General features: G+C 33.2%; 1 protein-coding gene across 13 annotated transcripts in view; it reads right to left on the reverse strand.

Moving 5' to 3' along the window:
• Nucleotides 1–24,035, reverse strand: part of CADPS2 (calcium dependent secretion activator 2) — a 678,697-nt gene that overhangs the window by 201,062 nt on the left and 453,600 nt on the right. For all 13 annotated transcript variants that reach the window (XM_031938931.1, XM_031938932.1, XM_031938929.1 and 10 more), the window contains exon 9: nt 17,579–17,645. In XM_031938931.1, the coding sequence (XP_031794791.1) occupies nt 17,579–17,645 (67 nt within the window). The remainder of the gene's footprint in view (nt 1–17,578; nt 17,646–24,035) is intronic.

The raw sequence follows: 24,035 nt of genomic DNA on the forward strand, positions 1-24,035 counted from the left end.
CTATGCTTATTTTCAGTTGTGCTGTTCCCCTGAAGGTGGATACCATTTTCTTTCATATGTCCAAATCTATTCATATTTTTCTCAATCTACTGAATCACATTTCTACTACTACAGCAATACTACAATCTTATACTGTCTAGTTATTTTAAATAGTCTAAAATAATATTGATTAGTATAACTGATATAGTATAGTTTCCCTATTTTTCTCTTTTGATTAAATCTACTTTAGCTTTAATTTTATCTGAGATCATAATTACTAAACCTGCTTTTTAATGTAATAAATTTTCTTGATCTTTATTTTATATTTGGGCGTATCTCTCATTTTTATAATATTTCCTAAAAGCAACATATTGTTGAATTCAAATTTTTAATATGTTTCCATTTTTTTGGTAAATTCATCCAATTTACATTCCAAGCTACCATCACTTCTAAGTTTTTCTCTTTCCTATCTTCCTTACTATCCTTCTCACACAAATTTTTAATCTGCCTGTTAAGTTTCCATTTTATGGGTAAATTCATCCCATTCTCATTCTAAGCTACAAATACATATTTTCCTCCTTTCTATTTTCCCTGACTATCCTTATCACTCTATTCCTAAACTTCCTCTAGCTTATATTTTACTTTTACCTGCTACTTTGCCCTCCTATTTCCTAACATATCCACCCCTCCGAGAATTCCTCCCTGATCCACTCTCCTTGCCTTATCCCCTTGCTCTCTTTTTTCTTTCAGAATTTATCCTTCTAGATATATGTTGTTCCCTCTTTAACCCATTTCTGATGAGAACAAGATTTCAGCACTACTTGCTCTCCAATTACTAACTTCTTCTATTTCAGTTTTTCCTTTTTTGCCTCTTTTGTATAATTGCTTTTTAATCTCCCCCTACAGGTTTTTTAAAATTTATTTTTAAAATTTTTTTAAGGAATCATCTCATCATAATAAAGGGAATAAAGCCCCAAACCTCAAGACCTTCTTACTATTATTTTCCGAGGTCTGTTCTGGGGCTCAATCGTAAGCTCCCTACATCATGGCTTCAGCCACAGGTCAAACTGTCCAGCTTGTGATCTTACTCTCTGCAGTCCCGTCAGTAGCTGCAAAATACTTAGGCTGAAACTAGGGACTCTTCTCCTGCTGGTACCCACAGTCAGCAAGGTCCCTGTCCCTCTGTTACTGCACTCACCAGGTGTGTGCATGCTCTTCTCCTGGGGTCCCCACCCTACCCTGGCTCTCCCAAGCAGCAAAGCTCAGGACTCTTCTGGTCAGCACAGCTGTGCCTGGAGTCCCTTATCAGTAAAAGGTCCCACATCCTTCTCCTATTCAGACCTCCACACTGTCCAAAGGCTGCATTCCAACCCTAGCTTCCCCCAGGGCTTATTGTTTATTGCTTCCTCAGAGTAGGTCTGTAGGTGTTTGCCCTTCACCCTGGCTGAATCTCCATAGGTCAGGTCTTTCCTGGAGTCTTCTTAGGTTGTTTTAAGAGAACAAGTGCTTTAGCTTCCCTTTTGCTTATTTTCAATGCTCTACATTTCCTCTAGAGCAATGTTCTGTATTTTTCTATGGAGAAAATTTGGATAATCAAAAGTTTTCTGAACTGCTCCATTATCTTTCCAGAATCCTTTCTTCTGACTGTTCCTCTTTTTCCCTCTCCCATCCTGGAATTCATTCCCTTTTAACCTCTATGAGCCCTTCCAAGTCTTTTCACATCCCTGAATTACAATAAGGGCCTCTTTTTCAAATTTCTCAAATTGTGTGCATGTTGTAACTGTCTTCCTCTTCCTATAAACATATGTTCCTTGAAATAGATGCTACTTAGTTTTAGTATTTATGTTAATTTTAGTATTTGTGTAACTAGCTCCTAATATATACTAGATATTTAATTGTTAAATTTCAATTGATAAAGTAAAAACCCAAAATGGGGTGAGCAGAGAAGAAACATCAACACAATAAAATTAGAAAGGTAGGGAAGTGGTATCTTGATATTTTTTTAAGAGGCACTCAGTTGTTCTTCCTTCACTTAATATAATATTTTTCTCTCCCATTTTTCTAATTCCTCCAATGTTTTTCTTTTCTTTCTTTCCTCTTTTTCTTTTGACTTACCTCTACTCCAAGGCTTGTCAGTGAGCCTTTAACTCAAAGACATTTGCTTAGCTTACAAAAGTCTACTTTTCTTTGAACCCATATAAATGGAATTTCTGCCATATTACTTTGGAGAATCAACCAAAAATACTCATCTTATTGTGCTGAAAAAGAATCTTTTCTATAGTTTTAGGGCAAAGATATTTTTTTCCTACTAAAGCTTTTCAACTCCTGACATTGAGCTTGAGTTTCCTAGGTCTTCAATTTTTACTCTATTAGATAAGTATTAAATCCAAATTCATTAAATATGATCTTGATCATGCTGAAGATTTTGTAGGTAAAGGAGAGAAACAACGTATTTTTGATTACTGAGTTCATTTTTATAAACTCTGAACATCTGAATCATTTAGGATTTAGTTTGCATATAAGGCAACATACCATTAAAATGTAACTTAAAAAGTAATTCAGTAAAGTTCTTTATATACCAAAGATTTTCCATGAAACATTATTCTTAAGTATAACTAAATCATGGAAATATAAAAACTCCCTCTTAAAAATCAACATGGATTTTAAGTCCTTCCTGAACTTGTTCATAAAAGTCTTGGAAACTGGCCTGAAAGTCTTCTGACATATCACCACATGAACAATCTGGCCCCAGCTGAGAGAGAGATGAGGACGGCAGGAATGTCTGTCTTCCCTGCATGGAGAGCAAAAATCTCAAGCAATTATTATTTGAAGCACACAACTACCACAGTGAAAGTTGTCTTCGCTAGAAAATCCAGCAAGTTCCATCCACTTCTTTTCATTTATTCACCTGAACTCAGAAGTAGGAAAACATCACCTTCATCTTGAGAATCTTGTTTCTTATTCATTTCACAACCTCGTAAAACTTTGCTCCTGTCTTCAAGATCCTGTACAAACTTGCCCCCTTAACCCTACTCAGACCATTTCTTCGTTGTTCACTTCATTCGCTGATTTTGTGGTGAAAGTCATTTTACTTTTCATCTTGGATTCTCCATCCATGAAAAGTGGATAAATGTACTTGCCACAAGGAGAGTTGAGGATTATTATTTTTTTTTTTACCAAAACAGTCAAATATTTTTATTTTATTTGGAAAGAACATTAATAGTTTCAGTTGCTCAAATATCTATATTCTCTCCTCAACTAATTGTTTCTAGTCTTTCAGAGCAATATATATGTATCTTGTTATGAGTCAATTCAATAGTCTTTCAGCTATGTTCAAAGGCACAATGTTTTTAGGCAAACTATTAAAAGCCAGAATTTAGAAAATAGGTAAATTATGGGACAATTAACCTAAATACAATGGAAAGATATCTCCTTTAGTCAAAGCTAAAGAGTTATTTTAAATTGTGGTGTTCCTTGGTATACTTAAGCACTTTATGAATCATTAAGTAATTGCAGAGAAGCTAAAGGCTAAGCAAAGTTATCTCGAATTTAAGAGCAATTAAAATTTGAGAGAAAGCATGTTAGTCAATTAGAAATACGATTCTTCCCCATTTACACATGCTTCAGTAGAGCTGTAGATAGATGTGCCAGTTATCAAATTTTTCTGTAAACATTTTCATCTTATCATTGTTGCATGATTTAATTATTATAAATGCTGTATTGAAACAAGTTTTCAAAAATTTTCAGAAATTTTAAAGTGTTTGTTGAAATCTACCATTACATTCTTGAGGATGTTGAGGAGAATGTTTTGAAAATACATGGATTGTAAAACCCAGAGAATTTATATTTCCTTGGACCACTTCATGAATGGATTTGGATTGGAAAGAAACTATATGTTACATCTCTGAACTATCTGGCTAATGGTGCTGAATTAAAAGAGACTTTAAGTGTTATTAGTATGTGGCAGGATCACAGTATTTTAGATCTTTAAAGGAACTTAAGAGGTTGAATGCTTTACCTCCCTTATTTGACATAAAATTCTTGCTAATGGTCAAATTAAATCAAGTTTCTTTAGTATAGAATATCTTCAGACTCCCTCATTCTCTCACAAAAACCAAATCATCCTAACCCTTATTTGTTTTGACCTACTAAAAAAAAAAGATCTATATTACACAGAAGAAAGACAACCTTTTCTATATCCTATTATGCTGTTCATTTCAAAGACAAGAAATTTAACAAGAATTAACTGTTTAGCATTTGGTAAGAGGATATTAGATGAAGAACAGGGGTTAGAAGTATTGGTGCTATCTGATTAATCAACACTTCTAGGTAACTAAGATTTAATTTCTGGTACCCTAGGTGATCTTTACAATTCCTCTAGCTTTCCCTACTTAGACTTAGAAAGTGAATAAAAGAGCAGTGATTTGCATGAAAATCACCATTGTTTGTGAAAACCACCAAGAGGCAGTTCAATTTGTACTTCTTTCCTCAAAAACAATGGTAACAACAAACACTCACTAAACCCTAAATCAATCTGAGAATATTCTAAATTAATATGGGCATGCTTACTAGATTTAAAATGTATATTAAAGGATAACACATATAATGGTTTCTAGAGCTTCCCAATTGGAAAAATGCCAGATAAAACAGCTTTTTCTGAAGCTAGAAGCATCTGTTTTCCAATGGGATTCAGCTAACTCACTTAGAGAACCCCTACCTTATTTGTATTAGACTTGGAAAAGTCTGTTAAGAAAACTAAATAGAAGCTTAAGATCTTTGTGAGCTATATCACCTCCATTTATTCCCAGGTTTGAATAAGTTTATATTATCAAAAAATAGCACCTTATTATTTAAAAATTTTTAGTTGTGTTTTTTAATTGACCTTTAATACCAAAGATACACATTTTAAAATAACAAAACTGAGCAGAAAAAAAAAAAAAAAACATATGCAAATCTATATATGATTTTTTTTCTTTAAGAAAATAAGAAATTCAACATGTTATCTATCGAGATGTCATGTTTGTTCATGTTTCCTATGGATTTTCATTCTGTTCTATTTTATGCATTTAAAAATTATTTAATAACCATCCTTTTTTGCTTTTCTTTTAAAAAAAAATGTCATGTTATGTTAAATTTCCTTCTCCTTTCCAACTTTCTCTTCATTCCTTTCCAATCTAAAGAAAGTTTGAGCCCTTGTACAAAATATACATGATTAAGCAAAACAAATGTTTTCAATGACTAAATATAGAAATGTGTCTCTCGTTTTGTACCTTGGGTTCGTCATTTCCCCGTAGGAAGCAGGTAGTATCTTTCATCACTAAGTTTTAGGAACTGTGGCTTACCAGTAGACTAGAGTTCTAAATTTTTTCAAAGCCATTTTTTTTTTTAGAATTTTGTTGTTATAAGATCTGCTCACTTAACCTTGCATCAGCTAATATAAGTCTTCCTAGGATGATTTGAAACTGTCTTTTATCATTTCTTTTGGTCCAATAATATTTCATTACAATTATATATCACTATTTCTTCAGTTAAATTCTAATTTATGGGCACCTCTTTAGTTTCATGTTTTCGTCACTACAAAAACAGGTGTCTCTTCTCAACTAATTGTTTCTAGTCTTTCAGAGCAATATATGTATCTTGTTATGAGTTAATTAATATTTGCTATTAGACAGAAGACACCTAAGAGATGAGAGATTTATGTTTAATAATAGACACTATAGCTGATATCAAAGTAAGGTTGGCTCTGGGCATTAAGATAATGGCTATTTTGGTAGCAGTAATCATTTGATGGAGTAAGTGTGGTCTGAGTCTCAGGGCTATTGAGATCTTTGTCAAGGAAGTCTCTTAGGTTGGGGTATGAGGAAAAGAGTATGAGCAAGAATGTCAGGATTTAGTAAACTTAAGGAATCAAATTCAATCAGCAATGCCTGTGGCTTACGTTTATTCATTCAAGGGCCAATAAGTTGTCATGTTTGTCTCTATGTTTACCCTTCTATTTAATCAAGGCCATACTACTTAAATAATTATAAGAATTCTGTGTATGGGAGGTGGAGGTTTTAAGAAAGGAGGCAATCACTAGAGTTCTAGAGAAAGAATGAAGGACAGAAATAACTGATACTTAAAAAAAAATAAAGTATCTTATTGTATCGCTATATATTCCAAATATCAAGTTCTTTCCCCCAACATTGGAGCTTTTCCAGAAATTACATATCTTCTAAGGGACATTTTGAAAGTGTGCTTATTTCTGATATCTTTTCTGCCTTAGTCCTGTTGGAAATCAGAGAACCCATGGATATTCACGCAGCTATGTACAATTGAACTAGAGAGTCAAAAGACTTCAACCTAAATTCTATTTTGGTCATGATTAGCCACATAACACTGGGCAAGTTATTTAACCTTTCTAGTTTCACTCCCTATAAAAGAGATAGAATGATAGTTTATTACCTAGATAACAGAGTTTTTATAAGAAATGGTAAATTGTAAAGTGAAATGGGAAAATTACTTACTGTTATTACCCCCCAAATAGATTTAATGCCAATGCTTTATTGTTGTTATAATATTTACTATATACCAGACATGATTAAAGGCAAAAAACATAGTTGTTACCCTCAAAAGCTTACATTTTAATGGAGAGGACTAGAAATGTCTTTTGGAATAAGTAGGAATTGAAGAAAGTTAGAAAAATCAAAATGTGGAGGTGAGAAGATAAAACATTGAGAGATGGGGATAGCTACTGTGAAGAAAAAGGAAGATTCAAGAAGCCCAGTGGTGTTGGAACAATAGAATTCTTAGAGCAAAAGAAAGTGTGAGGATACCAAAAAGTGGAAAGAGACCAGATTACAAAAAGCTCACAATGACAAAAAAGACTATTTTATCCTAGAGAAATTAATAAGTATCTGGAGTTCTTTAAGGGGGTAGAAGGGAGAGGAAACTTTGAGATCTATGCTTTTTTAGTTAGTGGTATCTGTTTATGCTGTTAGAAATAACTTTATGTTTTAGTACTTTTCAAACCTTAAAGTGACATAAATTATTAGCTATCTGTGCTAAGACTTTTGGGACAACCAAGTTTATATGTTCAGAGCCATGGTTACAAGGCATCTGTAAATCTCTCTGTAAACGCAGATTGGCAACTCAGCAGCTGATGGTCTTAAGGTTGTCTGTGGCATTGAGAATTAAAGTAGATTGCTCATAGTCAAAAGGCTAATACATCTCAGAGATAGGTCATAAACCCAAGACTGAGTCCCAGGCTAAGCCCCAACCTTGTATGCTATTATACCTCACTAAAAGAAGAATTTGTCATCATAATGAAAGATCTTGGTTGTCTAAAAAATAAATAAAATAAATTATTTACCTCAAAAGATTCTTGTTAATCTTTGACACAGCCTATTTATCAATGGTATGATGTTATTTCATATATACTTAACATATACTTGTATTCTAAAAACCTTTTAAAATTGGCCCTCCAGGTAGAAAGCTGTTAAACTTGTCTCCTGTTTGACAAAGAATTCTGTTCCGTGCATCGATGTTTCTGTTTTGTGTTTTATTCTTACCTCTATCTGAATATTTAAGCTTGAAATCTGAGCTTATTTACTAAAGGATAAAGTTTACTTTTTAAAAGTAAAATGATTTTTGAAACATTAAGTATGATTGAAAAGCTGTGGAAAGAGATGAGCTTTGACCAATTTATCCTGTTTCTAAAACCCTAACACCTTCTTAATCCAACAAAAATAAATTAAAATTGATAATAATCAACTAATTCTTGAGCCTTGATTTTTTTTTGTTCATTTTGATGGCTCAGTCTCAGCCAACATAATCTGACAAAGTTAATTGGGTCTAAAGAGGTAATGGAGAGTGCAGATGGAAGAGTAATAATATACTAACTACCATCAGAGTTGTCGCTAGCAATTAGGATATTTGACCCACTTGATAACATAAAATGGTGCATGTTGGTTTTCAACATGTTCATTTATCCCAAAGATGGCAACTCAAGAACATCCCAATTTCTATTTCCATAGAAACTAGAGCATAACACCTCTACTTTCATTGTGCCTCCTACAATCTTCTGGGGGAGCTCTCTCACATCACCTTTTGGGTTCTATTCTTATTCAAATGTCTACAACAAATGCATCAGCAGCATGACTTTATGTACATCCATCTAGGTTGCAGTTTTGAACCTGAAACTATTAGCTTTTCAACCAAACAAGTAGAGGGTTTTGGGGGGTAGATTTTCTATAGTTGACTCAGAATATTCACTAACACTAATTATTATAATAATCCTCCTACAAGGAAGACTCAGTATCGAAGTCAGATCACAATTGGTTCTCTCTGTTCTATGAGTCACTGTCAGATTTTCTATTCTACCATCCATCTAGGTGGCAGATTGTTGGGGCTGGGATTAGACTGAAACAGGTGGTACCACCTGCTCTGAATTCTTTAGCCCTGTATTTGTTTTCACTGTGTAGCTTACTGATATAATACTCAACAAAGCTTAACCAATTTATTATTTTTTGGCAAATAAATATCCCTGCAAGAGAAAGACATGGATAAACTGAGCATTTAATATGCCTAATCCAACCCACCTTGACTCTCTCTGTAAAAATTGCATTCACAGTGAAAGAGTGTACATTGACCTCAGATCTATGGATGGAGTATAATCAGCTCCCTCTTTGCTTTTTATTGATCTTAGCAGGACCCCTTAGGTTGCTGTGGTCTCATAAGGTTTCTGCATCTGGCAGGGGAAACCTATTTTGCTTTCAACTGTCAGCCTGTTCAACACCTGTCCCCTATATCTACACTTTTATGTGCTAACTATAAGAGAGACCACAATTTTCAAGCCTCTATGCTACATCCCTGCTCCAGGAATTGTGTTAACGGCTAGCAGTTTAGCCACTCCCACTGGCTCATTTCTGTAAAGATTAAGGCTTAAAGCAAATCCTCAGCTGAAAATAGTCTTGGCAGAAGTCAAAGTACAGCCAGAGATATTAGAAAATCAGAGCTTCTTGTAATCCAGAAAAACACAGTTGTCCCTCAAGGACAGGGTGGATAAAAAAGGGGTATGATCTTATCAATTGCTTGCCAAACACTGTTCATAAGATTTAACAAGTGTGTAGTTAGAGAAAATTTGATACTCAACTAATCAATAACAAAGATGCTTTGCATGTATTTCAGAGAATTAAATAGAGTATTTCTTTAAGGATTGAAATGTTTTTATATAAATCAACTTTTAACATTAATTTAAATGTTTTTCTGATACAGGTTGCTTTTTTAAAAAAAAGAATCTCAGAGAGCTAATAAAACTAAAGATGTATTTATATCTACCATTTCTTTAATACCATAGATTAAATGTGTCTTGTAACTATATGGTATATTCAATGATTGTCACAGAGCAAGAGTTTAATAAATGCTTATCTTAAATACTTATTTACTAACTATCAGCCATACTACAGTAACTTTCCAAGGAAAACCAGAAATTCTAAAGAGAAAACTTTTGGAAACAACACCCAAAAAGATGTTATCATTTTCATCTGAGGGAATGGAGCAGTGGCAAAGAGGAAGGAATTTGTCTCTAAGGCCTGAGAAAAGGCTCACATTAAAAATTATTGTAAAAAGAGAAGGTGTATGACTTTCCTTTATGCTCCTGTTCATTTTTCATTATACCTGCAAAATAATCATGAAGAGGTAAATCAGTTTTTTAATCTTCTAATGGTAAATTATATATACATATATATAAATGCTATTTATTATTAGACACTGCCTGTCACTGCAGTGCACTGAGGAGCTTTCAATATAGCAGAGTATCTGTGACCTTATCAATATGTATGTTTTCTGATATTTAAAAATGTAATTCATCATGTCTTGTGTGTAAATCTCAACTAGGCTCATCCATAAGTCTTCCAGGGGCTCCATCTAACTTGCTTGGGATTTTGCCTAGATTTCTTTTCATAGTAATGGAGCATGCAAACTTAAATCCCTTACTCTTGCCTCATTTTTGTTATACTCACTAGTATCTCACTAGAGATCTTTTGCACTGCTTCTTCTGTAAAGTTCTTCATTATCAATAGGCTAAAGCCTGCTCATAGGCAATATCTGCCTCTCCTTCACCCTTTAGGCTACCCTAGAAACAACCCTGAAATGCTCTCACAGAAATACAAAGAGATAAAAGTACAAAATTGTTCCTCTATATAATTACACAATTACCCCAATCTTTGTATTTATTATATTGTATTTATTCTTTCCTAAACTGCACTTATTTGGGCATATTTATTACCTCATACTTTACTATTTGGGTCCCACGTACTATTTTTTTCTACTTATGTGGCTGTGGGAAATCTCATCATTTCCCAAAGCTTGCTTCAACATTGTAGAATGAGAATAATAATATTTGCATTGCCATCTTTTGGCGGCTAGACAGCATAGTGGGTAGATCACTAGGTTTCAAATGAGGAAGATTTTATCTTCATGAGTTCAAATCACACTTACTACTTTTGTGATGCTGTTTTCCTCAGTTTCTTTATCCATAAAATGACCCAGTATCTTTGTGAAGAAAACTCCCAAAATGAGAACACAAAGAGTCAGACACAACTTTAAAATGATTCAACAACTGACACACTTATAGAGTTTTGACGGGAACACTAAGTAAATTGTAAAATATTATATAAGTCTGAATGATTATCATTATTTCTGAAAGAGAACTTTGACAATGTTGTTCCACTTCTCAAAAATTTTTATTGACTGTTCATTACCCACCAAATTATATTCTTCATTTTGGCATTCAAGATTTTCAATAATATAGGTTAAATCTACTTTTATAGACTTATTTTCTAATAATCTCTTATAAGAATTCTATATGCTAAAGCAAATTTTATGTTATTCCCAGTATTAGTGGCAAACAATCTACTTTAATGTCACTTTTACTTAAGTGCAAAATTCCCTCTCCAAACATCTCTGCTTATGGTCCTCTTTGAGAATGAAAGACAAACAACAACCTCTGTGAGTAAGCTGGCATGAAATTGGTCAGTTTGAAGACTCCTTCCTTTCTTTCTTCCCTCTGTCCACATATGGCATCATTTCCTTACTTACAGATGCTCTTAAAAATATTTTTTTTCTCTTTTGCACCTCTGAACCCTTCCAAGATATCTTGGGGTTTAATGGCTAGATTTCTTTCTTAAGAATCAAACCTTAAAGCAAAATCAATCTAATTCTAATTGGCCACCAAATCAGTCCTAGGCCAAGCCCCATTTCATCATTGTTTAGGCCCTGAGTGACTCAGATTGAATGTAAATAGCATCATTTCTGCTTTGACCAGAAACCATGAGGATGTTCACCTTTCAGATTCATTCATTCATTCATTTATTTATTTAGATTTTTTTGGACTAGGTGAAAGAGGAGATTCTTTTTCTCAATTGCTACCTAACCTTAATCACTGAATGAGTGCAACCTCAAGCAAAAGTCTGTAGCCTAAAAAGGCCAAGATCTCCCACTGCACCCAGAGCCATCTTCAGTCATCCTGAGCTGTATCTGGCCACTGGGCCCAGATGGCTCTGGAGGGGAAAGGGAGACTGGTGACCTTGTACAGTCCTCCCTCACTTAAATGTAATTCACTTGCATTTCATGGCATCGCCTCCCCAAAGTCATTATCCTCTGTAAGAACTACAGACAAACAACAACTTAAAACCTAATCATCCTTTTAGGTTCTTTTGAAATGCCTACCTTTTTCATGAAAACATCCACGAACTATCTATTGCTCCCAAATGGAATATGAGCTATTCCCCCTCTGAGCCTCTCTGTTGGAAGTTTTTAATTTTTGTGTTATGGTCACCTTTTTCAGTCTGGTAAAATTTATTTATTCCTTCTCAGTGTTTTTAAATGCATAAGATGAAATATATGGGATTACAAAAATTATATTGAAATTGCTATAAATTGTTTTTTTAAATTCACAAACCATAAGTTAAGAATTTTTGCATGTCATTTCCCCCTATTTTTCTTAACAACTTTTATATTTTATTTTGTGTATTACATCGAATTGTACTCTTGTTCCTTCTTATAAGTTCTAAGGTCCTCGATGGCAGGGGCATACAACACCTAATGCATTGCTTGATGCAGATCAGACAACTGTTGAATTTAAATAAATTTCCAATTAGAGTTTCTAGGTAACATATTACATTTCTTCACTTTCATTCTTAGCTAATAGTATTTGGAAGAGTGTGTTCAGTTTTATCAAAACATTACTTGGTTCCATTTTACACATCCTTTCTTTTTCACCCCAATTTTTTTTCTCACAAAAATTTAGCCTTCACTTTATTAATTGGAAGGTGGAAGGAAACTCAAGGATCTTTATAATGCCAGGCACATGCTAAATACATTGCAAATATTATCCCATTTGATCCTTACAACAACCCAGTGAAGGAATTATTCTTATTCTTCTCATTTTAAAACTGAAGAAATGAAGGCTTAACAAAATCTAAGAAACTTGACCAGAGAGACACAGCTAGTAAGTGTCTGAAGTAGCATTTGAACATAGGTTTTCCTGACTTCAGGCATGATGCTGTATTCACTGAAATATCAAAAAGTAATTGGAAGCATTTTAATTTTGTCCATGAAAGATGACTAGCTTAGACCATGTCTACATGACTATTCTGCACAGTGATCTCTCTATATCTCCTCACACACATACATGCATACATATGTATATGTATACATGCATATGTATAGACACACATACATGTAAATGATAAAGACTATAAATCAAAGATTTCTGTGAAATCTTTAAAAAATTAAAAAGGTAACTCACAGTTTAATCTCAAACTCATTCTACCTAGCTGTTTGAGTTGTAGTTCTTAGAAATAAATAATAACTAAATCTTTCCAAGGGAAAGATCACTTTAAAATGAAATCTGAAAATTGAAAACAGTATTTCTCCTCCCTTCCTTATAGGAAAACCTCATGCCATTCTCTAACATATATATAGGAGGAATGCTACCAGAAGTTCAACAGAGTGCAAAGAGAGTTTGCTTTGAGATTAGGAAACTCTGGATCCAACTCCCGCCTCCTAGCCATATTAGCCTATGTGACCCTTGGCAAACCACTTTACTCCTCCGTGCTGCGGACAAAGCTTTAAAATGACACATTACAGATGAATGGCTAATGTGCACTCTGATGAAAGTCCACAGCCCGACTTCTCCTCCTACTGCGTATTCTAATTCTAAATCACAAGGAATTCTCTGTTAAAAGTAGAGAACAAGAGAGCAAAAAGCAGGGGAGCAACAGCAGAAAACTAGACAGAACAGTTTTGGTAATTTCCCTAAGCATTTAACTATTCCCTCTCAGTTTTCTCTTCTTAATGACTATGGAAGGTGCTAAGTGCAAACCGCATTGGTGGAGCAGCCAGCCACTCTCCCATAAGCTCCTTCTTGCACTGACAGCATTACATGTCTGTTAACTTCACACCTGTGTCAGTTATTTCATTAACATGTGTAAACACGAGCCTATCTATATCCTGTGACTGAATTTCGTGTTCCCTACATATTAATGGTGTTCTCCAACTGCCTCCAAAGTGGGACTACAGTGAGCTGCAGGTGATTACCAGGTGTGCAGTCGGGGAATCTGGTATTGAGGCTGTTATTATTATTTTAAAGTAGATTCTGCCCTCGTCTCACTGGCAGCGGGCTTCTGCATCTCTGTGAAGCACACAGATCACTTCAATGGCATGGGCTGACTGTTTACATCCTGTGCCAACTCAGTTGATATTTAATTAACATTATGTCTTGATAGCCTGCTGTTGTTTGCAGCAACTTGGAGTCATGATTCTGACGCATTGACAACAAGCACTGAACACTTTGATACGGGGCCAAAATAAAGTAGAAGATGTCTATTTCTGCCTCTGGTGACGTCATACAACAAGTCTCCTTCATTCAGCTTGGACTTTTTTTTCTAATCATAGTAGTAGGTTGTGTTCCCAGGAGGATTCAGAATCATGCAATTTCCTGGGACACCATTAAAGTAACTACTTGGTTACTTGAGACACATAACAGCCTCCTATATTTTCACTGACAAACATATTTACAGAAAATTTAGCCTAATTCAATTTTATGAACAAACATTTATTAGGTGTGTAATATGTACAAGATCCTGAGGTAGATAGTGGTAACACAAATATGGAAAAAAATTTGGTCCTGTTTTGAAGGTCAGCTTCCTTTCTTTTTGACAAGGATGGGAAATTAAAGATATGGAACATTACAAATATATCAGAATCACAAGATGGGCTGAATAGTTTTTCCAAAATCTTTTTCTCCCCTATTCATTTTTTAACCTTTTTTTTTTTTTGAGGCAATTGTGGAATTAAGTGACTTGTCCAGGATCATACAACTATTAAGTGTCTGAGACTAGATTTGAATTCAGGTCCTCCTGACTCTAGGGATCGTGTTCTATCCATTGTGCCACCTAGGAGCCCTGTTAAAGAATATTTTTATTACAGAAAAGGTTTACTGGATAAGGGAGGAAAAGATATATTAAAAAATGAAAGTGATGGAGAAGAAAATATGTATAAATAAAAAGTAAAAATTAAAATTAAAAACATTAAGAGATCCAGATTCACACACAAACACACACACACACACACACACACACACACACACACACACACACACACACATATTGGGGGAGAAGGGAGGAGGAGGGTATAGTTTCTTTTAGGCCAAACTGCTTCTACCTTATCTTCCTGTGGATCCTCTCTACATTTTCAAGAATTTGAAAAATTTATTGCCTCACATTCTCGTTGGGATACGTTGGCTGATTTATCCTAGTTGTCCTAGTTGCAACATTGCTAATTAGGAATGATATGAAATTGGGTGTATCATTCAGGCTGAAGAAGTGCCTTTCCTCAGGACTATCCCTGAACTTTCTTTTTTTTTCTTGTCAAGTTTCTCAAGACCATTATGTTCCCTTGTCAAGTAAATAAACATTTATGAACTGTCTCCTCTATGTATTAGGCATTGCACTAAGCACTGAAGATATAACAAAAGCCAACAAATAAACAAAGATACAGTCCCTGCTCTCACAATGCTCAAATTTATTTGAATCCAAATAAATAAAAAATCTAAAGTTTTAAAGTTTATATATTTAAATATTGTTCAATTTTAAAAATATCATAAGTGATCTCATGGCAACTCTACTTATACAGTCTAATTTATCATTATAGTTGTTATTATTACATGAGCACATTAAACTGCTGCTAGAAAAATATATGGCACACTGCAATGATTTGGAATCTTTTCCAATATATTGTTTGCTATGGAAAAATCAAGTCCCACTTCATTTTAAAGCAAAAGTCTTATTCTTCACTTATTTATACTTTACTAAAATTTTCTGGTACTAGTAAAAGTATTAAGATATATTTCTGACTGCTACAACAAGCCCTCAAAATCCATGAGAAATAAGGACAAAAGATATGAAAAAAAGCTATAGTTGTATCTAACCTTATCTAGGAACTAAATGCATTGACTTAAGTTATGGGTACATTCCCTATGCTCATAAATGAGACCATTTTCCTCCCTCTCCTATGCTAGCATTTGTTTCTGATTTAAATGTTTATAGTGGAGAGTATTTGAAAAGTCTACACTTTCCTAGCTCCTAGAGAGTTCACTTCGAACAATGATTCTACAGCAGGAAAATTCTTACTCTCAATCAATTTCTAGGGGTGCAAAATTCTTGGGCTGATGGCTAGATCTCCAGCTATATCACTCACATAATACACACTCACAAGTGGTGATGAGATTCACATTATCACTAGAGCACCATCCTGCTGATGGCAGCAGCAGACACAGCAGGGGTACACTGTCCTCCCTACTAAAAATGACTCCTTCACCTTTCAATAATACAGCCTGCTAGGATGGCCTCCAAGCTGTGTGCAGATACAAGGAGAGTTGTCTTTAAACACGCTAATATAAACTACCCAGTTTCCCCAATGGGCTATTCTAGTTAGACCTGCATGCATTTCTATCCTGGTTTGGAAAACTGAGTGTATTCAATTTATTTCTTCATTATAAATGGAGGTGTGAGTAAGCTTTCAATTGTTTTATAACTTTGGCAAGTTTTCTGATTACTGTCTACTGACCACCTTAGTATATATGAAACCTGTGCATGTATAAATAATATCTACTATGGCTCAAACATGACAAGCATTTGAAAGAAAGATATTACCCATAAACACATTTTGTTCAGCATTAAGATTCTTAAATTAGAATTACAGGATAAAAAAGTATATTTAATCTTGTGTGTGTACATACATATAGACATATACATACATATATATGTATATGTACACACACACATATATATATACATGAAAACAATTTCACTTATATAACTTTTGTGGACTGAGGAAAGTGCTTTAATATATCAATAATCAAAAAGGGAAAGAGAATACAAATTTCATATGGACATGGACAATTCCCAATTCTACGTCATCTCTTAGTAGGATTTTTCAAGACATCAAGACTCTATGAGCTAAGTAATGTGGGGACTTATTCCACTTTAGCAAATAAAAAACCAGTTATAATTCAAATGACAGCCTTAGAGAATTATCAGAGATCAGAGTATTGGTAAATAAACTTCAGAGAGAGATTTGAATGCAGCTCTTCCTGAATTTAAAGTCCAATAGTATCTCTACTATGCCATACTTCTTTGTGGTTAGATAACAATATAAAAACTAATATTTAAATTTCACTTATTCCCATAAAATATTTGAAAAATAGGAATAAGACAAGGAATCAATGTGAATTATAACATGGTAAGATTTGTGATCTAGTCATCAGCACACCCCATCCTTGTCTACCAAGGTGAAGTTAAATGAGAAAACAACTCAGAACAACTGAGAGAATAACTGGTCTATATATTGAGAAAAATCAATCAAATAGTTTGTAAAGTACTTTATAGCCAAACTATTTTTATTTAATGATTTTTTTTATTTTTCAGTCAACTGTTAAAGCCCAGGTTGACAAAAGACCAAGTCATTTTTCTTGGGACAGTCACAGGATGATACAAAATTTGCCACTGGAAACAATATTTCTTACTTTTTCCTTGTGTGCAATAAACTTATATCATATACTATAGATGACCTGTAGCATAGGGATACGTAAGATTTTTCAGGTTATACAGTGAAGCTAAGAATCCCAGATGTGATTCTTCTGAAAAGTATTTCCTTTTTAAACCATAATGTTTTATTTTGTCACAGAGTGGTAATTTAAATATCAGATGACTATTTTGATAGAGATTCTTCCTGTCAAGTGAATTAATTTCATTTAAGGGGAGTACACTTTAGAAAAGAAAAAAAATCAATAAAAGTCAAAACCAATTACTTAAAGTATTAAGTATGTCTTCAAAATCCTGTAATACTAGAATCCACAATATTTTCATGTCACCAAGAAGCTGAATAGATTGTCTTGAACATATTTAGTTGAACATTTTTTAATGTGCCTCTTTAAAAACTTGACTCAATAAGTAGATTTTTTTTTCATTTTAAAAGTGTTGTTTCATAAACATACATACAGTATTTAATAGCTGCAGTTCTTAAAAGTGATCAGAATATCAGAAAATTTACTAACCTGAACAAGAACGAAGTATCGTTTTTTCCACCTTTTCCATACCTTTTGTCCAAGGGCATATAAATATCTGTCAGAAAAAAAACAAGAAAGTATATGCATAATTAATGAGTTTTTCAATGCTTAATTAAACCAATCCCTTTTTTCTTGTTATTATTGTTGATAATACTTTCAATATTGTACAAAAATCACTTTCATTCATTCATGCAAGTTCAAAGCATGAAGCAACTAAAGGCAATATTTGATTCTCTTGGGATATTTATGAAACAAAATAGTTGAGCTACCAATATGTGACTGGAAGACCACTAATATAAGCTGTTTGTCATGCTGTCAGTTATAACTACATATAGAAGAAATCTGAATTAAGAAAGCATTTAACATGCAGACACCTCCTAAATAGTTTCAGTAATTGTTTCCATTATGATTCTTTCTAAATATTAGCTCACATCAGTGTTAGTTATTTGCTTGTGCCTCCGGTAAATGGTTGAATGATGTTACAGTGGGGTTTCACACAATTAATGTGTTTGATTATAATTATTCCATTTTTACTATAAAGGAAGTCAGAATACTTTAAAGACTAGAAAACTGGCCTCAATGCTAGAAAGATTTGATCAGATTTAAATCTTGTTTCTGACACATACTGGTTCTGTGACCCTGGACAAGTAATTTATTTGCTTCATTTTCTCATCTGTAAAATGGGGTCACATTGGAGAAGGAAATGAAGACACTCTAATAATTTTGTCAAGAAAATCCCATGGATAAAAGTTCATGGGATCGTGTAGAATTGGACATAACTGAACAACAATAACAAAAACATTTACAATGGCTATTACAGAATTTTGACCAATCAAGATTGCATTTTTTGCTAATAGAGGATCTGTTTACTAATGAAGAGGTAAGAGAACAACAGAACAACAAGTTACTTTCTCATTTCAAAAATTAAGTAAATATGAACATAGTGTAGATTTCCCTTCTGAGTCAGTGTCATGACGTTTTAGAATAGGGAAATGAAATTTAAAATTGGAAACACATTATCAAATTATCAAAAAAACACAAATAGAACTGATATCATATAAGGATATGATAGTACATTTTATGATGTATCATTAAATAATCGCTTTTCTTAGATAAGAATGTACTTTCTTTTTATCTTGTTCTTATTGATATCTTTTGTTTTTACATTATCTTCATTTACAAATATTTGCTTATCCTCCCCTTTACCTTGTAGTCCATCCTACCTAATAGTCCACCAACTAAAAAAAGGGACCAAGAAATTAAGCAGGCTAGCAAAACTAAATATTAGATTGATCATGTCTAACTGTATTTGAATATTTCATATCAGGAGTTTCCCACCTCTGGAAAGGAGAGGTGTATTTTCTTAATTCTTGGTGCCATTTTTGGCATTATAATTACACACCTTTCAGTATCTTTTTTTGGTTGTTCTTTCCATTTATATTGTCTTAGCCATTGTGTATATTGTTTTCCTTGTTCTACTCACTTCACTCAGCAACTATTTCAAATAAGTCTTCTCATGCTTCTTTTAGAATCTTTCCAATTTTTTATTTCTTATGATGCACTGATATTTGATTGTATTCACATACACAGTTTATTTAGTTATTACTCAAAAGATGTATACCTTTTGTTTATAGTTCTCTGCCAGCACAAATAGTATTGCTGTGAATATTTTATTATAGGCTAAACCTTTTTCTTATGTGTTTAGCTTTCCTGGAATTATTCAACTAAGAGTGAAATCTCTGGGCCACAGAGTATGGACATTTCAGTTTAAATTCTAAATTACCTTCCCTCATGACTGCAAAAATGTAAAGCCCAGTGCAATAATGTGCCTATATTTTCACAGATCATCTAATATTAATTTATTAATTTTGTCCATCTTTTGCCAGTTTGTTAGTTTTGAAGTGAAGCACCAAAGCTATTTTTATTTACATTTTTTCCCATTACTAGTAGAACTATGTAACAATTGATTATTACTACTCTGCAATTCTTTTGATGGCAATTTGCTTATATTGTTTGACTACTTGTCTTTTGTATAAGTGTTCTTTCCTATACTTTATATTACTTCTCTCAATGTGATATGAAGTACGGAAAACTGACCTCAAAGTAAAGAAGCTTTGCCTTCAAGTCATACCTCTACATATATTGATTTTGTGACCCTGGGCAAGTCACTTAATTTCTCAGAACACTTGTTACCCATATAGTGTTATGTAACAACGTGGGGACGGTCACAAAAATTTAACAGCAGTAAAAGATATCAAATATTCTGCTTGATTTAATTCTTTATGTAAAAAATGAATAAGCACATCCATCTTATTAGCTGTAAATTTGCTTTCATCTTTAATAAATGATAAAATTACATGTATACCAAAGAATGGTTTCAAAATAAATTTCTTTATGTTTTATTATTAGTAACTGCTTGATTTATTAACCTATGTACCCAGAGTCACATAAAATTTTCTCAGGAAGAGGGGTTGCAAGTGGAAAAAGAATCCCTACTTTAGATAATTCATATGTCCTATACATTTAAAATACAAACCCTTAAAGATAACATACAAATATAATTCTCAATTGACAGCTTCAATCTTTATTCTAGTTATACTGATTCTGTTCATATAAGGTCTATTTGATTTAATGTAATCAAAAGTTATCTCATCTTTTGTGTTCATTTCTATCCTTGGGTTAACAAATTCTTACCCTAGCCACAGGTGTGAAATGTAACTGATTTAGTTCTTTTCTATTTTTTTTAAATGAGATATATTTTTATATACATATCATGTACCCATTTTGCACTTATTATGGTATATACCAAAAATACTGAGTCAAAATAAATTCCTCCCAAAGTGCTTTCCATTTTTTCCAATAGTTTTAGTCCGGTTTGTAGTTCTCCATTTAATATAAATTGTCCAGTTTATCTATTTTTAGATTATTACAAACATTTCTTTTGATAATTATTACTATGTAATATAATTTAAGTTCTGGAAGTGCTATTTTCTCTTCATTCCTACTTTAAAATTATTTCCTTAGACTTTTGACCTTTGATTTTTCCAAGTGAATTGTATTTTGTCTATTTTTATAAAGTGCCAGATCATAGTATGCTTTTTTATCATCAAGTCTACATTCAGGTGATATTTTCATCTTTGTTATATGATTATGGCCTAAGCACAATGTACAACTATCTAATTGTTTAAATCACCCTTAATTTATTTTTAATGAGTGTTATGTGATTGCACTTATATACAACTTGAGTATTTTTAATATAATTATTTATTTTTAGATAAGAGTTTCATTTGGAATTCTGGAGATGAATATTAAAAGATTTTTTAAATTTTAATTTCTCTATAACTATATTTCAATTGGAACATTGTTTCCTCTTTTATTTTAACGTGCTATTAATAAACCAATGCAATAAACTTTTGAAAGTGCCCAGAATATAACCATTTGAAATGCCAATTATTCTAACTTCAAAAAGATGGATAATCGTAGAAAGTGAAGATAATTTCCCAGCTGATTGATTGTACCTCTTCTGTTTTGTCTCCCTCCTTAATTTACTGCCCTTCTCTTTTATTTGTATTGTCAGTACTTAGTAATGTTCCTGGCACATAGAAAATGATTAGTAAATATTTATTGAATGTTTCGAAGAGCATTTCAGGTAAAAAAAATTAGCTAAAATGGAGGAATTTTAAAATTATTTTGGAAAAATGATAAATATAATCCCACTCTTGGTGACAATTTATAATTAGAAAAAAGTAAGAATGTTGAGTCATGTGTTCTTATTTTGAAATTTTAGAAATTTTTCATGGTCTCTTAAACCCTTTCTTCATAAAAGAAGCTTTCACATTAAGAAACTTATCACATTGCCCTAACTGATTCATACTGTGTTTAGAAGTCAAAATAAAAATAATACCTATTAATTGAGCAAACACTTTGTTTTACTAGTTAATACAATAGTTAGAGATCTGGGACTGAAGACAGATTGGCTTAAGTTCAAATTTGACCTTAAACACTTATTCGTGGCAAATCTGTCTCAGTTTTCTTAACTGTAAAACAGGATAATAATAGCATCTACCTCTTAGTGTTATTGTGAGGATCAAGTGAGATAATTTTTGTAAAGTGCCTGGCACTATATAAATGGTTTTGCTCCTCCACTCCCTATTTTAGATATAAAACATTTAGTTTGTCAAGTATTTTAATGATACTATTTTTTAAAATTGCATCAAGATTCTATAATCTTATAGCTTTTACTTTTGTTGTGCTGCAACTAGACACCAACATTGAAATTTTGATCATTTAATTCCAAATGATAACTTTTAAAGGTTCTCCAAATTCCTTTCTAGGCATTGCATGAGAAAAGTAATAAATACTATCATAAATATGATGAAGTCATTTAAAGCTGGGAAATCATGGAAACTGATGAAGATGGTGGAATCTCAAGGAAGCCTTGAAGGATTTCAACAGGAAAAAATGCAGTTGCAAGAAATGTGTGTATCTACCATAATCAGCTTCCGATCCCCTTTTCTAGTCTTTTCTCTCTGTTTTAATTTACTCTATGTCCTAACCATCTTGGGCTACTTACCATTCCCTGAACTTGTTCATTCCCTTTGTGCTCATTCTGTGCTTTTACTCAGTATATTGACTATACTTAAATGCATTCCCTGACTGTATTTCTTCCTGGTCAAATTCTTCAAGGCCTGCTTCAGATTCTATCATCTCTCTGAAGTCCATAATTCTCCAGCTTTAAATGACCTTTTCATTTTTATGACAAACTTCCTTACTTTTTTAAAGCACTTATTTATCTATTAATCTATCTTAACTCATATAATAGCCAATTTTTTTCATTGCCAGTGTCTTTCTTTTATTGTATAAACATTCGCTGAATTGTGTTGAATTGGGAAGAGCTGACTTGAAGATCTATTTTGAATTTTTTATATCATTATGGGTTATTTCTTAGAGTGCTATTTTACTTTCATCCTATTTTTGACACACTTATGGTCCCTCACTCTCTGGAGAAGGAAGAGAATGTATTTAATGACAACTAGCTGTACCTTGATAAGCCTGATGGGAAGAAATCTCTTCCTAGCCATTGCTGATGCCCTTACTTATTGAGCACTTATTCTTATGCTCTCCCTTTTGACTCCGGGTTTGTTCTATTCTCTAAATAATATGTTTTTCTACATTTTTTCTGTGTCTGATGCTCTTTTTCTTTCTTTACTTTGTGCTTTTCCCCTTTGAAATGCATAAACCTAAGCTTCAGCAACAGGGTTAAAAGAAAATTACTTTAATAGCTGAAGGTAGGAGATGCCCTCCACAAATGTATTTCACTATATACCAGAATATATTGTTGACAGAGGATATTCAGGGCAATCTCCATGACCACTGACTGCTTCCTGACTCCTCCAAGTCTATGCTACTTTTCATGTGGCTGGCTAACTGGATCTCATGGAAGTGGAAGGCAATACTTGGGTAAGCCAAAAACACTATAAACAAACTAAGGATAAGTCCTGATAATTGTGAGGAATAAAACTTTGAAAGTAAGACTATCTGAAGCAACACTAGATAAACAGAGATGGAACTATAGCTGGACAGGTTAGAAATAAAAAAGGGTAGATTGAAAGTGTATGAAAAATTATAATTAAAGTAAAAGCTCAGGCCAGGGATTTAGGGCTATTTGGGGACAAAATACTATCTATGATTCATTTAATTAATCAAATGGAGAATATTTTTAATTGAGCATTTATAGAACAGATTGTTATGTTCAATGGCCACTTCTGATATTTCCTAGCTTTTTAAGCCAGAACAAGTCACTTAATATCTTCTACCCTCAGTTCCTCATCAATATGTAGTATGTATCCTTTTCCTCCTTTTCCTCAGAGGATGTACAACTGCCATTCTAGTTGACCATGAGGGACTTTTGGGGCTTATTTTTTCAGCAATGTATGACTATTCTGCTGAAGATCTCTTCACGGTTTGCTAAGCTGGATGATCTGATGCTGCTGCATTGCACACCTGATAGAAGAGATGGCTTCTGGTCTTTTTAGATGAAGCCCTTCAGGTGACAAGATGTGACAGAATTAAGGAACAGAGTAGAATGGTCTCAAAAGGGAAGGTTGGATTAAATGGCTTCTAAGGTCATGTTCAGCTCTAACTCTATGATCCTATAATCCTATGAATTTGCTTCTAGGCAGAAATCTGACATAAGGGCTTTATTAGGGCCCAGACAAGTGGGTTTAAAATATCACCATTGTAAAGTGAGATTAAGTGCTCTCTCATAAGTAAGGTACTACCTAAGTGCTATAGTGAGTTAATTATATGGTTCTCATCCTCTAGAAGCATAAACACTAATCAAGCAAAATTATTTCCAACTTATGAATTAATATATAAATCCACCAGAAAAGACTGCAATGCATACGAGAACAAATTAAAAAAAAAATAAAATTAAGTCTATTAA

This window comes from Sarcophilus harrisii, chromosome 5 (assembly GCF_902635505.1).
Source record: "Sarcophilus harrisii chromosome 5, mSarHar1.11, whole genome shotgun sequence".
Taxonomy (NCBI): Eukaryota; Metazoa; Chordata; class Mammalia; order Dasyuromorphia; family Dasyuridae; genus Sarcophilus; species Sarcophilus harrisii.